Raw genomic sequence first — 17,524 nt, 5'->3', positions numbered from 1 at the left:
GAGGACAGACAAGGCAGCTTTGGATTGGCACCAGTAGCTGTTCAGGAGTAACAGTTTTTCTGTGAGCAGTTGGGGTAAACATGGGTGTGTGTTTCGACAGGAGTTCATACAGCAGTAAGCCCATACTAGGTTCATGTCTTGCTCTATTGCTCGGAGTTCATCACAGCAAGGATAATGTACAGGTGTGTGAGAGTTGTACACTTTCCATTGTATAATCTTCAGTAAATTTTAAGAAATGCTTTGTCCCTGTAAATGTGGTGTTGCGATTCCCTTGGTGTAAATCAGCAACTTCCATCAGCAACTTACCCTCAGGTGTTTGTATTGTAGCTGGAGCTGCTCTCTTAAAAGTCCTTAACATCTAAAATTTGGGGCAAAATAGCCCCAAATCTACTGAAATAGACAAAGGCCACCTCCATATGTGGTGAAATCAGACATCATATGTAACTCCCAACTCAGTGGATTTCAGTGCATTTACAAAACTGTGAGTCATTTTTTGTGCTGCTAAAAATACAGCAGTGGAAGCAGACTATTCTGGGATAGCATCCTTTTGTGCAAAGTGTTTGAACTGAAGGGAAAAGAGAGGCAGAAAGTAGTCACCTGCACTGGAATTTGGTCAGGTACCAAATGCCTGTTCAGTGTTCAGGAAAAAATACCAGGATTCTGAACAGAAATTCTATGGTTAGGCTCTCAATTTAGTATCAGTCATTCAAGAGTATTGCTACAAATGAGACATCACATTGGATCAGTGCTGACTTAGAAGGAAACTAGCTACTTGCAGTGAATCAATACCAGCACTTTTTCTTTGAATCTCTTCTGTACATGTAACCACTTGCACAGGTTAATAGAAGAGGTTTAAGGAAGTGGTATTAGCTGCAGGCTTATGATTTTTTTTTTTTTCAAAAATAGTTGAAGAAATGATTTACCAGTTTAACATGGGTGTTACTTAAGCTCATTGTTTACTTACTCCACTTTTGCTTAACCTAATTTTTATATGCATATTGAACAGTGTTCACATTTTTAGACGCAGCATTTATGAGTCTTATGCAAGTTTTTTTCATTCTTCCCCCCCATTTCTAACCTGAAATACTATATTGTCTTCATTGATAGGTTCTCATATAAACTGAAACTCTAAGCAGTATAAATATAGAGTGTACTAGCAAGATTAGATATGATTGAGAAGAGAGTTCTGTAAGTTTCAATTTAGAAGGCTTTAGATATAAGTATCTGGCTTGGACATATTTCTTTTGATGTGTTTTCATTATAGGCTTGATCTATTTAATTTTGTAGATTTTCGTAGTTATGTAAACAGAAAAAAAAAATAGAATTTATGCTTCCTAAAATACTCTTCTCTGTTGGAACACTGGTAAAAGGATTTTCTCCCTTTCAGAATTTCAGATTTCTATTTGGCCTACAACAGAGGACAAAGAACATACAGAGCATCTGTAAAATCACTGTCATACATGTGAAACGGTTTGGATGGATCCCTGAGTGTTTTGATACCCATGATGAAATCAGTAAACTTAATTGGAGAAGACAAACACGAGTCCTGAGTACATTCTTTATAAAATCCCTTGAAACAAACACTCCTAACTTTAGTTAACTGCATGTAGAAAACACACTAGCATTGATGTTAAAAGTCTGTCTAATAAATGCTGGCCTAACAAAGATCTAATCAAAGAACAGAAGCTCTTAGTTTGAGAGCTCAACAAAGATTTGTGTAAAGAAAGTTTTCAGGAGAGATTTCAAGGCAGATTACAACCCAAAGACACAGTTACAGTCTGCTATTTAAACTGTAACTGCCTCACATTATGAGAACAGTTATTCTATTGTGCTCTGAAACAGGATTTTTGGAGACATCCAATTCATATCACAATGTAGTCATTATTGTATTGGAATAATTTAACTGCTTTAAGTTCTCTGTAACATACGGAAGGTTAGGCTAATGATGTAAATATTACATGTAGCGTTAGCAAAAACAGTCTGTTTTCAAGTGAGCAGGAATAGCTCTGATTACTGATGGAGATGGGGTTTTCCACCTGCAGTTCAGAAAATGGAGCATTGTCGGTTCTATTTTTCAGAACTTAAGGTATACAAAGAGCTTCCTGAGTGTGATATGACAATCATGTATATTTCTTACCTGCAGGTGCCACTTCTGTTTGGGACCTTATTCTTTGCACTGTAAAACATCTGTGCTGGTAGAAAGGCTGTTTTACTATAAGGACAGCCATTGCTGTGGTTACAGAGAAAACTTTTTTGGTACTATTATTTTAATACTCAAGATATTCTCAGGCAGGATTAGTGAAATAAAAATATTTATGAGTATTGTATATATAATGATGAGACATTTTTATATTCCACAGTATTGGCAAAATGTACTCATCATAAATTAAAGCAGTTGTTTGGGGCAGTGGCTGCTGAATGGTACCAACTTAATTAATAAATTAATGAATTTTTACTTCAACTAGTCTAGTCTAACAGTGCCTATGTTCAATATATTTGCTTTGGTAGAATATTTGTAAGGCTGATTCTTGTGATCCTCCCTATACAAGACAGCATGTATGCATCTAATTTAAAAATCTTTAAAGTAGAGCATCTGTGGAGATTAAATTGAAATCACTTGCATGCATGTATGGAAGCTGTGGCTGAAATTAGAAGACGTGTCAACTTTATATACAGTAAAGTCAAGACATGTCTGAACTTTATATACAATAAAATCTTGATTTAAAAAACGAGGAGGAGTGCATTAATTTATATAGCAAACAAACTAGATTTGTAGGTATTTTCTGATCTAAATAAAGTGACATACCAAGGTTATTTATGCTGAAAATATTACAGTAACTTGGAGATCTGTCTTGAAAATAATTTATGGCTATCTCCTCAGCTTATGTAAAACTTGAGTTTTTAACAGAACTGTCTTCTTTGTCAGTGAAGCATCAGGCTTATAACATTGAAAAAGCCTTAATTCTACAGGCACTTGTAGCACCTTTACCTCAAACTCTGATGCATTTGATGTAGAACAAACAATTAAAAGCATGCATCCAGAAGAACATGAAAACAAACTTTCCTGTGAGGAAAGTAAATGGGACAACAACTACTGTTTAAGGCTTTTTTTTAAGGCTTATTCTTCTGGAACAGCTGCAATAGTTGGGCAGGGGAGGAGCAGTAAATCAGTACACAAGTACTGCACATCAAATTAAAATTACAAAGAGCAGCTGAAATGAGCACATATCTTAATTGTAAGATTCACCAACACTGCGCATAATGCCAATGTTAATTGTTTTTCTGAACAGCCATCTAAAATTCAGTCACCTTAAGAAGTTTAGTCTTGGACCATGACAGAACATAAGCAGTGAATACCAGCCTTTGAAAACATGTATTCTGGGTGACACTGCTATGGACAACATAGACCTATTTTGTGCAACAGACCTTAAATGGTAGGTCCTTGATTTATTTTTCAGGGAGTGATGCAACTGGATAGGGATGCTTGAGAAACAATTGGGCAAGAGGAGTTAAGTAAAACAAATGTTTGCCCTTTGAACAGTGCCTTGAGCAATGTCATATTGACATGACAAACTCAAATGAACAATACAGCTGCATTCCCACAGTAACAGATGTTGTTTATTGGCTCTAAAAATAAATCTTTTATCTAACTCAGAAAGGTTGTGTATGAATACATATGCTAAGAAAAAAAGCACCATTTTTTGGTAGGACCTTCAAGTTTTTTGTAAAGCTGCAATTTGTAACATGATTACTTTTACTTTCCAGTTTCTTCAACATGGAGGTACATTATGGATTTGTCTAGTAGCATTTACTGTTTCTTATTTGCTTATCTGAGTTTGCTTTTCAGTAGAGTGACCTACATACTCTCTGGTATGGACTGAAAAACGAGACGGTATACCCTCCTTAGCTTATGTCACTAATGGCATAATAAAATTTACAATAGGATATTCAGCCAACTGTAATTCTGAGTGCTACAAAGGACTTATACTTCTAATAGGCCCTTTGCTACTATAGTCCTTTCTCTGGGCATTCTTAAATCGCTCCAGAAGCTGTTAGGTGATTTAAGGAAAAAAACATGACATTTAAAAGAAATTATTAAAAGACAGTAGGCATAAAAATAAATAAATAACTACTACTATAAATTTACAATTGAAATTAAAACAACTGTTATTTTTTTTCACATTACAGTCAAGTACATAAGGTACAGTTACTGCTGAGTGAAACATTCTACTTTGCTTAGCAAAGCAATGTCATTTTTAATTTCTAGATATTAAACAGCAGATTATTTTGGTGCACTGTGACTCCCAAATTAGGTAACTCTTCAATAGGATTAAGTATAAGATTTGGTATTTTCGTATACCTTGAGGCAGTTTTTGGTACTTTTTAAAGCTTTAAGGTATTAATTCTTTTTATTTAGAGACATGAAAGTGAAGAGTAACAAATTATTCTTTTAAGAAATGACAAGTCATTCTAGCAACTAATCATTATTAAACCTGTAATTAACACTGTACAATTTTTCTCTTAAAAGTAACACACTTTCTCATTTTGATTTAGTAGAATGCTGGAAGGGCTTTAACCAGCTGGGCTGATGGTTTCCTCTGTTCTTGAGAGGATGGTATAGCAAACTTAAAAGCATCATTTTGTCTTGGTTTTTTACCCAGACTGAAGTCAGGTAAATCACTGTGGCTATGCTTTTTTGATGCTTTCACAAAAGTAGAATAAAATCAAAGAAACACAACATTGCTTGTGATAGACTTTAATATGCATGTAGGTACAGAGTGAGCAGCAGGCTTACGTACATTTCTGCTTATTAATGAGTATGTACTAAGGTACATTTAACCTTCAGTGATGGCCTCCATTCTTCTTCGGAGGAAACAATGTATATTCGATGCCAAGAGCTATGATGAAAGCTGCAAATCCCCACTTGAGCCCTCTAGTAAAGACATCTGTTAAAGTGGCAGGTTTTGCAAAGCCACCCATGTATCTCCAGGCTTCATTACTACAAGAAAAATAAAACCAAAGTAATAAAACAGCATTGGTGGAGCCACCATGGTAAGTATTAACAGAAATATTGGTGTTTGGGAAAACAAAGATAAAGGTATTTCAACTAGGTATACATTGAGACTATAACATTTCTATCATTTAAGTGTCAATGAAGTAACAAGAGTTGCCACAAACAAAGTTAGTGCTATAAACTCTGATCCTTTATGCACATAATTTGAGACACCAGTAAACATCACAACTCCAGTAACAGAATTACCTCCTCAAACCTATATATAATTGTCTTCTGTTTTTACTCTGAAACAAAATCAGAAGCCACTCTCACATGCATGGGATGGAGTAAATCAAAAGGCTTGTCACTGTCCCAGACACTATCTAGCATAGTTACATTTTAAAAGGGAAAGTTTTCCCACAGAAAAACTCAGCCTGATGTGGTGGCACCTTCTGTTTTACAACATAATCCTTAACTGTATTAGTCAGAAAAAAAATTACAAAAACTTATTTTTAAAAACTTATTTTTAAAAAAAGAGGCTGAAAAGATTGTGTTTAGCTAAAAAGCTGTAGAATATTTACAAACCTCACGCTTTCTTGCCTGTTTTCAACCTACATTGTTATTGAAACAGCAGTTACTGCCGTAACTGACTGTATGTATGTATGTGTAGCACACTCGGTGTACTCTACAGAGATAAACAGTTTGTCTCTTCTGAGGACTCAGAGTTCTTAAGAAAAGTGTAAAAAAACCCATTTGCACAGAAACAAGCAATAAAATCAGAACCATCATTTCAGGAGACAATCCTTTTTTTTTAAACAAAGGGGGTCAAGTATTTATGTTCATAGATAATCCTTTTATACAGATGGTTTCTGCAACTTGGGATGAAGGCATAATGGCATGGAAAAGTATCTTCTAGATGCTAATGGATAAAGACTTAGATTTCCAAATATTATATCTATCATATAGCTTGTTCTGCATTGAATACGTACATTAATTTGCATTTGTTACAAAGGTGGAACTTAATATATCAAAGAGGAGAGCCATAGAGAGAGGCTTACTTTTTCAGGGCTTCTAATGCAAGGTATGAATAAAGAATCTTCTTCCAGATTACTGAAGCAAATAACTTGATACTTGAATTTATCCTTTGTTAAGGGAGATTGGCATGATACATGTACTTGTCCTATGGAACTGAAATTACCTTATATAAAATTTGCAAAGTCCAGGAAGAATCATCTCAGGCTTTAACTTTGCTCCTTATTTCAATTATTCACATAATTGTCTCAATTCCTTTATTTTATCAGAGAAACAGTTTTTGTTTTGGTTTGTTATTTTTTTAATTTAGGAGGGGCAATAAATACCATACAAACTTTTTTCAGTTTGCTGGTTTGTAGCACTTCCTGAACAGTGTACTTGGAAATGTATGCACTAAAAGTCAGGTTAATTGACACTAAATTTATGATATTAAACTGTGTCCATTTTTTGTTGGCAGTAAGCTTGCTGAAAACAATTTTGTCTGAAGCAAAGGAAGAAAAAAACCCAAAACCCCTAACACTGCTTGCTCAGCACAGAAACATAAATGTGACACAGGCCTGGGAAGGTTCATTGGTAACTGATAAACCTAAGGACTCATACCTCAAATGATTCTTATCACAATCAAAACTATTTTACTTTATACTTAGAGCCTTAAACTGTTCAAAGGAGAAAGAAAAAAAAAAGTGCTGTCAATCCCAAACAAGGTTTTAACCCAATGCAACAACTTTTTAACAGATAACCTCTTTGCTTTTACATTTTTCTTGTGTTGGTTTTAAGTAAAGCCTTTTCTGTGAAGGTTCCTGGAATAGTTTTTCAGGCAGCTTTTCCCTTATAGAAGAACTGCACTACACAACACAAGTTAGCATTTTCATTCTCCAAGATAAAAGAGTACTTGAACAAATTATTACATAATTCATGATGTGGGAGAAATGTATTAAGCTGTGTTTTAACAGCTGTTTAAATGATCCAGAATTGCTCTAGCTAAAAAGAAGTATTCATTGTGGTGTGGGACAACTCAAGAGGTAAATCTTATAAAAATCTCATCTTCCATTATAAGTGCACAGTTGAAGCAAATACCACATTGAATGCTAAGGTATTGCTTCTTTTCAAATAAAGGCCTCCTGTTGTATGAGAGGAACACTATTCCTAGGCAGGACGTTAATGTAGGTTCCACCAACTTCAGCAAAAGCTGAGTAAAGTCATTGCTTAGAAGGGATAGGCTTACTCACATGTACAAGACCTAGTATTACTGATGTGTTTTGGTGGATAAGGTATCGGTCATTGTGCCTGATCTGTATCAAAATGAAATATCAAAGTGCAAGGGTGCCTTGCAAAACATGGAGGCTGGTCAAGGTGGTGCAATACGTGACCTCTACACAAAAAAAAAAAAAAACCAAAACCTAAAGACTTAACTGAAATTCTGACTGATACATTAAAGATGCATTTTCACTATTTTGACTAAAGAAATAATAATCTGCAATGACAAGTTCCAGTTGATGTTACAAAACAATATGTCAAGATTATTTTTGAGGCTCCTGCACTTACCGAGCCCACGGATCCCTAAGACCCCGTTTAGCTAGCCTTTCCTGGACCTTCTCTAGGGGAGTGCCCTCTACTTTCCACTGCCTGTAGTCGGGGAGTTCCATTTTGCCATGCCCATGGCCGTGTTCATTTCCATGCCCCATACCTACAAGAAAAGATACAAGTGTTTCATTTCTCAGAGAGTATCAGCTTATTTTCACACACTTGCAAAGACAATATCCCCTATATGAAAAGCAGGGAGGTTATAAGAAGTATTCCAAAGCACGTAACACTGCACATGAAGCGTTTTCTACATTGAACACAATACTGTAGAACAAAGAGCTGAGAGACGCTTTATTTCACAAGTTGGTGATTAAGCATGATAAGGTAAACTGTGCAGATGTTAGCATTAATGTGTGGGAAATCATCCCCACCATTACATTCATGAATCAGCTATGTAAATTTTCTGTGTTACAAAGACAACTGATTCCGATGCCTATAGATGTACTTTAGCAACTTGCAGGCTTCCTAGAATACACAAAAAAAGTCAGAGTTCAGTTTAGAAATTTCTTATTTAGGTGTTGTAGAGCTATGATCACTGAAGCTCTGAAGAAAAGCTTGAGGGAAACAAATACTTGGTTCTTCAGCTGCTTTTAAATTGTCTTCAATTGAGTCAGACATTAACTGGTGATGAACAGGCACAGGACAGATAAATGGACAAGGAGATGCACCTTACTAGTCATTTCACATAGCTGGGACATGCTTTATTTAGAGATACCTTTAAGAGAGAGCTATGATAATATTAAAGTTTGCATTATAAACGGTGATCGATGCACAAAGGAACGTGAACATTTCCAGTGAGATCATGAAGGACTTGCAGAAAATAATGACAGCTTTTAAGTCTCTATTTTCACAAGGCACCTGAGGCTTCTTTGGGCCACATATCTGCTACCAGATACACATATCTGGTAGCAAAGAGCAGATTAAATGCCCTAAATTTTTACGAGAATTGACTGAAATGCAGTGATGCCAAGGACAAAGCTTCAAAGCTGTAACTCTTGAAGACACCAAACTGTGGAAGCCAGCAAAGAGGATCCCCTTGAAGACGGGAACCTGAAAAGCTCTCACGCTGGGCCGAAAGGGCTCCCGGAAATCGGAGAGAGCGTGCCCACACACTGCCCAGGCCCGCCTGCCCGGGAAGGGGGAGGCGGCGGTCCGCCTAACGGGGCCGAGAATGGCCATCCTCCCCACCTCCTCCACCCCCCTCAAGCTCAGCTTCCCACCCCCCGCTCCTGGGGTGGACGGCAGTGCAGACAAGATCCCGCGAGGCACCAGGTCCGTCCCTGACGCCTCTCCGCGCTGGGCCCACGGTACCTGCCCTCTCTGTCACCCTCCTTTAGGACGCAGCCACCACCCGGAAGCAGAAGTCGGTGAGAGGAGCAGCCGCTACAGGAAGCGCGTCCAGCCGCGAGGGTTCCGGGCAGTTTCTGTTCCGGTTCCTCTCCCGGTGCTGGCGAAGGCAGCGAGGCGTCCGCCCGACCCTCTGCAGCTCGCAGCTCCCCCGTCGAGATTTAACAAGGCAGGTGCCGCGCACAGAACGGCGCCTCGACTCTAACAGAGAAGCTGGACGGAGCGGGGGGAACACGACACGGGGGAGATAGTGACCAATCACTGTCGGGCTTATTGAGGGCGGGAGTGGCCCAATGGGCGGGTGCGTTGTTGAGTTGCGGGGTTGGCAGTGGCTGGAGGTGGCGGCTGAGGAGAAGAGGGTGAGGGGGTGGTGGCAATAGCAGTCGGTAACGGAGCCGTGGGGTGGCGGCGGCGGGCGGGGCCTGGGCTGGCACCAGGATCCTCCCCGTCGCCTCTCGCTCTCTTCCCTGGTTGGCCGTGGTCACCGGTCGTTGCCGAGCGCGCGAGGAGGGACGGGAGCCCGTAGGGTCTGCGTGTGCGGGGGCGCGAGCCGTTTTCCCATAGCGCCCCCGCCAGCGACCCCACCGCTAGCTGGGTTGCGGGCGTCGCGCTCGGCCTCCGTTTCCCTCTGCTTCCGTGCCCCCCCCGCATTCGGCGGCTCCCAAGGTACCGCAGAGGGGCGGGCAGGCGGCGGGAGCAGCCCCGCATCCAGCGGTTATATAAGCCCAAGGCCCGCGCACCCCCGTTTCTTTGACCCCGAAGAGCGGCGGAGCGGCCGCGGGGCCCGGGGCAGTGCCTTCTCGCTGTTAGCACTCGGGGTTCACTTCGTCAGGGGAAGGAGTTGTGGGGAAAATCGGAGGCGCTGGCAAGCCCGACTGGCACTGGTAGCAGACTGTGTTTTCAACGGATATATCTTAAAAGAATACCACCGTTTGTTTCCGTAGGAGAAGTGAGGAGGCAGCCTGAAATCCTGGAACTGCACTGGAAGGTAAGTGGAAGTTAAGAATTCTCTTGACAGCTGCTTCTTGAGTAGATGGTTGCTCAGTTCCATTGTGTACCTGTCTTTGGGGAGCTCAGCGTTTTGCTATGTCGTGACTATGCAATTGTGAAGTGTTGATTGCCTTAGTATCTAGATAATTAATTTTTTTAATGTCACTCAATTTTGAATACATAGTCCCTTTTATCTGAAAAGAAACTGGTAAAACTTAACTGCTTATTCAGTGACTTATAAAGGCTTAATCTCTCAATCATAAATGGTACAATAATGCTATTTGTTCATAGCTGCGTAAAACCTGCTATATTCTGGTGCTCTTCTAAGAATGAGAATAAACCCTGTTTTGTAGCATGATGCTGGCAGAATGTTAGGACAGACTGTAGCGTTGGGCTTTTTTTAGTATCCTGATGTAAAGCTGCTTTTGAGTTTCAGGGGATTTTTGTAGGGATATTGGAAGCATATGAGAAGGGTTCTGAGAGGAATGCCATTATCATGTTATTAACAGTGAAACTGTTCCTAAATAGAGTGCCATCTGTTTAATCCAGACTGCCTCTGTCTGGTTTCAGTATTGAATCTTTTTCACTCTGAGATAAAGTCTGCAAGATTCAGAGCAGTCTGCAGATGCAGTGTCAGAGTGAGATTGTTTTCTGTAATGTATGTGAGGTTGAATTACAGGAGGACTCTGTGAGGTACCTAAATCTCTGTGTTACAAGGAATTAAGTTCTGCCAAGATACCTGTGAAGTCTTTCTCGTTTCTTATTGTGGCTGAAAGTGAATATGTGTTCAAAGTCTGAAGTTCCTGGGGAATGTTGATATTTTCCTCAAATTTTCAGTGACTCATAGACATGTAAAATACCACACACATTGCCTTTATTTTTTGAGGGAAAAATACAAAGTCTTTGTTTTGTTTACATTTTTGTTTATTTTGGTTGTTTTCTTCATTGTACTTGGAAGCATTCCTTGATTATTTATGCTTGAAACCATACTCTACTTGCATTGCTGAGTCTGTCAACATGAACATACAGTTCTGATCACAGAATATTTTTTCTTTACTTAATCCAAAAACCATTCTTCACAGGAACAGCCATATGGGACTAATATGCTATTTTCTCTTGAAGCCTAAATCTCTGGGATCCTGTTATGTTACAGGACCATTGTTCTAAGTCCTGCTTGTCCCTGACAGCTAACCAATATTAGACAGCAGGGCCTTTATACTTACAGTCTTTTCTAGGCAAGCATATGGGGTTAGTCTTTCGGCTGGTTCTTCCCAGTCTCTCAGTGGGGATGGTGTTCTGTCTGGATTTTTATTCCATGGGTATACTTAATTTTGCAAAAATGTTGAGTCAGTGTATGGTTTTTGCATCTACCATATTTTCTGTCAACAAGCACCATACTTAATGTGTTGTGTTAATAAGTACTTCCTCTATTCAGTTTTGAACCTGTTATCTGAGAACTTAATGTGATACTCCCTGTTTTCTGTATGAGGGGAGGCAGAACCATTTGGCACTTTCCCAAGCAGTTTGGTATGAGTTCAGAGCCTTTGAACATCAGGGTAATGTGTTCACTTAAACACTGGTCTGGACAGGATAATAATTTTAAATTCCATTAATTTTCTTTAATGCTTGTTCCTTTGTATTAAGATATGAACTAATCTCAGGAAGTGAAGCTGGAATTTTCTTCAGCTAACTCGTGATGAAGGACATCTGTGCCATAGGAGTGATCATCTAGGAAATCTTGTGACTCTTTTCATGGCAAACTGATATGAACAGAGACAGTTACAATAGTGTAGTTTGGCTTGCTACTTCAGTCAGTTGCTTTCATTTCCAAATAGAACAGTTATGAGAACTAATTCTTTATTTAATCCTATTTTCCACAGTGTTTCCTTTGCAGTTATTTGCTTGTAGTAGATAAGATTTCATGCAGAATTATGTTCAATCAAATATTAACTTCCAAGTTGTGTGAATTGTTCAGACATTTAATGTAGGCTGTAAAGATAATGATAGAGATGATGACTTTAAGAAAGATTTGGAGATGTCAGGTTTTGTCAGAATGATCTAGATTTTATTCCTGAACCTTTGTTTTGTGGTCATTTTACAGAGGTAGAGATTTTTAGAAAATGGGATTGCAGAATGATTGAGGTTGAAAAGGGACTTCATGATCATGCAGTTCAACCCATTTGCTCAAAGCAGGGCCAACTAGGGCAGATTCCTTGGGACATTTTCCAGTTTGATTTTTTTTTTTTTTTCGTATCTGCAAAGACAGAGACTTCCCAACTTCTCTGGGTAACTTGTTCCATATTTAAACATCCTCACAGTAAAGAAACTTTTTCATATGTCTAAGTGGAATTTCTATTAAATCAATCTGTCCAGATAGATGCAAAGTTGTTTTTTGAGAGTAAGAAAGTATTCTGAGTTTATGCTTGTGTAAATAACTGTAGATAAAATAGTAAACTGATTGAATTTTTCTCTTGACACTTTTGCTTGGCTAATTCATACCTTTAGTAACAAGACAAATAATTAAAAATTTCTTTTTTTTAAAAAAAAAAGTAGTCACAGGACAGACCTATGCAGTAACTAAATTGGTCTGATTCATATAGGGCAATGTTGATACTTATGTTTTTGCTTTGTGGGTTTTTTTTCCTTCTGTTTGCATTCTCTAGTAGTTTATGAACTTGAAAACATTGTTATATTTAGGGCCTTTCTCCCCTCTTATGCCCTGCCTTGACCCATATTTGGACTGGGTGAATTATTCTACATCTATCTGGAAAGACAATGAGAAAATTTAAAATAATGGTCTTATTTTTCATGGCCATTCAGCTGAGAAGATACTGAGTTGAAAAATAATGAGGTGAAATATATGTAGAATTTACTTGATTTTTTTTTTTTCCCCTCGAAGGTTCATTTATTTCCTTTTTATTCAAATGGATTGTTTTTTTCTGAGAGTTTTGATGTCTATTTCTTCTTTCACCTCCTCATCTTATTTTCTTTGTCCATTCTTTCTTCTTTAGGTTTCAGAATACCTCAAGCTTCAGGAGAGACTGGAGAGCAGCCTCTCTGCATGCCTGCCTCTGTTCTGGTTTGGAGCGGGGCCACAAAGTAAAAAAAATTTGATTCAGAAAAAATTCTGAGGAAGCTCATAGTAGTTATTCAAGCAACTTGCCTAAATATCCTAAGCACAAGATTTTGGAGACACATGGGCATAAGTGTAGCAGATCTTGTTTTAGAAATAGCTTAAGTTAAATAACCTTGTCTTTGTAAACTTAAATATATTTCCTGCATATGAAGACAAATTGGCTAGAAATTATTGGTTTTTTTAAAAGAATTTTTAAAAATATGAACTTCATAATGATCTGACATCTTATATCCAGTGTGCCTGATGTGTAAGCTACACCAGTAATTCCACTGTCTGCTTTAGACAATGTGGTAGCAACATGATGATGAACATAGGAAAGTCAATAACTTTTAGCTGAGACATGTTGTAGAAAGTAGGAGGCTTTTATATATAAACTTAGTGATTGGAAGGGTGGAGTGAGTAATTTATTGAGCATCCTAGTGCATGGCACCAGAGTAGAGCAAAGAAAAAAAAAATTATATATTTAGCTTTTGAGTTTTGTTATCACTTTATTTCTTCAGGTTAGAGATATGCCTTTGTTTTTTGAAAAGTATTTGATGCTTCTACATATGACTCTTGTCCCTTATAATCTGTGAATGGAAATACAGTAAAGAACTCCCTGTTTCAGTGATTAGTGTAGTGATCTTTAATATCTGCACATAACTTAAAGGATGTTGGGTCATTTGGTAAGTGTGAATACCTACCATCCAGATTTTGCAGATGAAAATTCTTCATACTTCTGGCACAGCTGAAGAGTTATATTTACTTCCATGAAATTAAGGTTAGAACCTGAATTTCCAGTCTTCTTTTGTAACCAAAAAATGCTTTGCTAAAATGTAACTGAACTTCAGTAAGACAAAACCAGTGCTTGTATTTGTAGTGAGAACTCAGTCTTGAGAGTACAAGTCTTTGTACAACAGTGATAGTATAAGAATAAAAATGCTAATTTTTTCAGACTCTTAATATTTTAATAACAGCAGTGGAATAGACAAATGGTTTGATAAAGTCCATTTACTTTATGAAATTACACAAGAAATGATTGCGGAGACTGAGTAGTAATAATGTGCCCTTTTACATAGACATTTAAGGCATGCTGGTGAAAGATTTATCCTCGCTAAAACTCATATTTCTCTGTGTGTAACAGTGGACAACTTCTCATTGCCTTTTTTTTTTTTTAAAGATGTTCAATTGAGGCAGAACAGCATAGAGACCTGTGCTAAATATGGATGCAGAGGAGACCGAGAGGGGTTTACATGTGGAATGGAAAAATAACTTGTTCCTTATGTGCATGGTTATTTTTTAAGCTGCTTGTTGCCTGTTCTTAGCATAGAACAGGCCTTAGATGAAATTGCTGAGCTTCCAAGGCTGCTTCTAGATTGTTAATTGTGTATCTAATTCTATTTGATAATTATGTAACTGACAAACCATACTACCTGATGGTCTCTCTTCAATGTGGCATCAGTGTAGTAGTTTCAGATAGTAACACCCTTATGAAACCATATTCATGGTGGTTTCTTGGGAAGATCGCAGAATGAGGCATTGCTGTTGTCAGACTTCATGTGAACCATTCTAATAGCTTAATTTCATGTTAATGAGCTGCAGCAGATTACAGTGCAAACTTTGCCGTGTTAGAGTAGTAAGAGCTTCTTGAAAATCAGTTGTTACCTATGGAAATATGAATAAAGATGGGAATCCTGGGCTGAAGACTGAGTGGAATGAAAATAAGAAATATTTTAAATACTGAAGTAATTGTATCTAAGCATTGATAAGCTCTGTTTTTTATAGACATTTTATAGACATTCAGTGACAGAAACCCTTCCCTTTAGGTCGTAGCTATCATAAGCGTTTCATGAATCTCTAGTGAACAGGATGATTAGTAGCAGGTTATTACCTATAATGTTTGCTTAAGTCTGTGTGCCTACGAAGGCTTATTTCATGTACTGTGATTCTTCAACTTTGCCTTCCCTGAGGTTACTATAAGTATCAGGTGAGTTTGAGAAGCTTCTGTTTATCTGTGGACCAAGAGACCTTCCTAGCTGTCTTTTTGTTTGTTTGGAGGAGAAAGAACAAGATTTCTTTTTCCTCACCATAATCAGTGTTAGAACTTGAGACAGCAAATACAATTTTTTTAAGGTAATTTGCCCTGAATATTTGCTCAGTCTGTCCAGCTGATTGCTGGAATGTGAACAGTTTAGGCACATCTTCTTGTCTGTGAGTCTCCAAAGGACCAATTGCAGAAATAACTGAGATGCCATTTGTTTGTGCAGGTGTTGAGTATAGTAGTCCTAGTGGGAGTAACTGCTGCCCTCACAGAATATGTGCAATTTCTGCATCAATGGTGAAAATATGTATGCAGTTGTTCTCTGTACATACAGAAATTAGACTTTGTTGGATTGTCACTTCAGCCATAGAAAAATATTTTTGAGCCATCTGAATGTTTAAATTGTGCAAATGGCAGCTGTATTATACAGACATATCTTGTATTCAAGGAATTGCTGCACTAAACTCTTGAAGAGAGAGCATGCTTTGCCTTTTCCTCTATATTGGTTAATTTTTTTCAGTTAGCTAGGGATCTACTGTGGGTTTTAGTAGTTAATTTTTATGATTTACATGGTAAAATTAAAACTACTTCACTTATTTCCCTTTTTGTTTGAAATGAAAATGTTAGCATTTTATGTCTTAATTTTTAATTGTGAATTTAAAAAAAATAATGTTTAATTTTAAATTCAAGTTAGGCCAAATTTAAACTCTGGCATTTTTAGGAAAATAGTTGGAGATGCTCTAATTAATTCCAATGTTTATACATTCACTTTGTAATTTGTAAGGTTTTTTTTTTTCTAACTACTTCAATAAATTGAGTAAAACTCATGATACTAAGGCAGAAAAAAAAGCGTACAACTGTGGAAATTTACATTTCTTGTACATGAAGTCCTAAACAGGTCAAGGTCTGTGGGTTGACCCCAGACTGAGTTGGGGGTCAGTGGCCAATTCTAATTGACATTAATGCTGCTGAAATTGTGTAATCAAGTATTGTGCTGTGGTTTTTTTATGTATGTGTGTGTGTGATCCCTTTACTTTGTGTAATTAACCAAATATTCAAAGGATGTTTTTTATTTCCTTTGTGCCATTTTTCTCAGCCTTGTACTAAAGACAGACACTGAGCTTGATGTAAGAAAAGTAGAAGGAAGTTGAAGGAACTATAAAGTGCCTCCAGATTTAATTTCATTTAATAAATTAAGATTTGACATATGCTGCAGAAAGGTTTAAAATGATCTGTTGATCAGTGGAAAAATGGGGGTACTATAGGGTTTTTTTCCCAGCTGCTAGGAAAATAAACTTAGCACTGTTGCTTGTCATTTTACCAAAATGTTTTGAAGGAACTTTACCACATTTGGCTAATCGAGATGTGAGTGGATGTGATGGTCAACTACTGGTGGTACTCCCATGACTGTAACCTACCAGAGACTGTATTTGATAACTTACTTAGACAGTAATTTTTGGACTTGTAAGAGAGAGGAGGGAAAAGGTCTTAGATGGACGTTATCATGCTAATTGGGAAAATTTTATAGAGTTTTCAGCTTTATCAAGTTTTGAAATATTTCAAGTTCATATTCCAAAGGATAGATTCTGATAGACAAATTACTTTTCCTGCATGTACCAGCTTCATGAAAAAATCCAGTAATTGTTATTTTATTGCTATTTCTATCAACTATTGAGGCATTCTGCTTTAATAATACATGCTGATTTTGAATGGATAGTAATGATATCTCTTTGTCTCTGTGAATGCAGACTTCATAGCTTTCTCAAATGCAAATTAAGTAAATTCTGTATGTTTATGCAAATGCGTCACATCATGGAAAATGAAAAAAATTGTATTAGCATTTACTTTTTTATTGTAGGAGTGTGTTTGAAGTTAGAGTCTCATTTCTTGGTTTTAGTTATTCAAATCACACAGAATTAGGAAACAATCATTAAATATGATTACAAAGGTCTTTTCGATGTGCCAATTGGATAGCTGGCACATAAGGCAAAAGCATGAGGATTCCCTCGCTGCCCTGCCCCCAAGTATGAATCTACTCCTTCTTGCTCATAGGAAATAATTACTGCATTATTATGCGCAAATCTGCACATAATTGCAAGTACCAGGATGTTAGGTCTGGATTTGTATTTTGTTCAGAACAGTTGTCTCACATAGTGAAGTAGTCACATGTGGACTGTGTGGGTTAGTTTTGTTGTTGTGGGTTTTTTTTGTTTTAGTTTGGTTTGGTTTTTGTTGTTGTTGTGGTGGTGACAGCTTTTGTTTTGTTTTGTTTTTTAATCATTTTGTCTTATACCTGATCAACTCTACTTTTCAGGAAGTTACTCAATGGTCTCTGCAGGTCCACTGTCAGCATTCCAGTAACCTCAGTATTTTTAAACTTTCTGCCTAAGTTCCCCTTGAAAGACTGCATATGTTTGTGGAG

General features: G+C 37.6%; 2 protein-coding genes across 11 annotated transcripts in view; one reads left to right on the top strand and one right to left on the bottom strand.

Moving 5' to 3' along the window:
* Positions 1-4,740: 4,740 nt before the first annotated feature.
* Positions 4,741-9,280, bottom strand: NDUFB3 (NADH:ubiquinone oxidoreductase subunit B3). 2 transcript variants are annotated; one of them, XM_062003106.1, is made up of 3 exons: positions 8,925-9,280; positions 7,571-7,712; positions 4,741-4,999 (listed from the first exon to the last, which is right to left on the bottom strand). In XM_062003106.1, the coding sequence occupies exons 2-3, from the start codon at positions 7,708-7,710 to the stop codon at positions 4,843-4,845; spliced, it is 297 nt and encodes a 98-aa protein (XP_061859090.1). In that variant the 5' UTR covers positions 7,711-7,712; positions 8,925-9,280; the 3' UTR covers positions 4,741-4,842. The 2 variants fall into 2 exon arrangements, with proteins under 2 accessions (XP_061859090.1, XP_061859089.1); XM_062003105.1 differs by having other exon boundaries at positions 8,921-9,262.
* Positions 9,276-17,524, top strand: part of HYCC2 (hyccin PI4KA lipid kinase complex subunit 2) — a 66,578-nt gene continuing 58,329 nt past the window's right edge. For 3 of the 9 annotated variants that reach the window (XM_062003089.1, XM_062003091.1, XM_062003082.1), the window contains exon 1: positions 9,326-9,944. The gene's annotated coding sequence lies outside the window, so the exon portion shown is untranslated. The other 6 variants (XM_062003090.1, XM_062003083.1, XM_062003088.1 and 3 more) reach the window with 5 other exon arrangements.

The sequence above is a fragment of the Colius striatus genome, chromosome 9 (genome assembly GCF_028858725.1).
Source record: "Colius striatus isolate bColStr4 chromosome 9, bColStr4.1.hap1, whole genome shotgun sequence".
Taxonomy (NCBI): Eukaryota; Metazoa; Chordata; class Aves; order Coliiformes; family Coliidae; genus Colius; species Colius striatus.
This window is presented reverse-complemented; position numbering and strand designations above follow the sequence as displayed.

What these genes read in the sequence shown, in the direction of transcription:
- NDUFB3 (XM_062003106.1), bottom strand. Translation starts at nt 7,710, where the DNA reads ATGGGGCATGGAAATGAACACGGCCATGGGCATGGCAAAATGGAACTC. An exon ending in CTTAGGGATCCGTGGGCTCG is followed by an intron (nt 5,000 to 7,570) that starts GTAAGTGCAGGA and finishes TTTTTCTTGTAG; the next exon opens with TAATGAAGCCTGGAGATACA.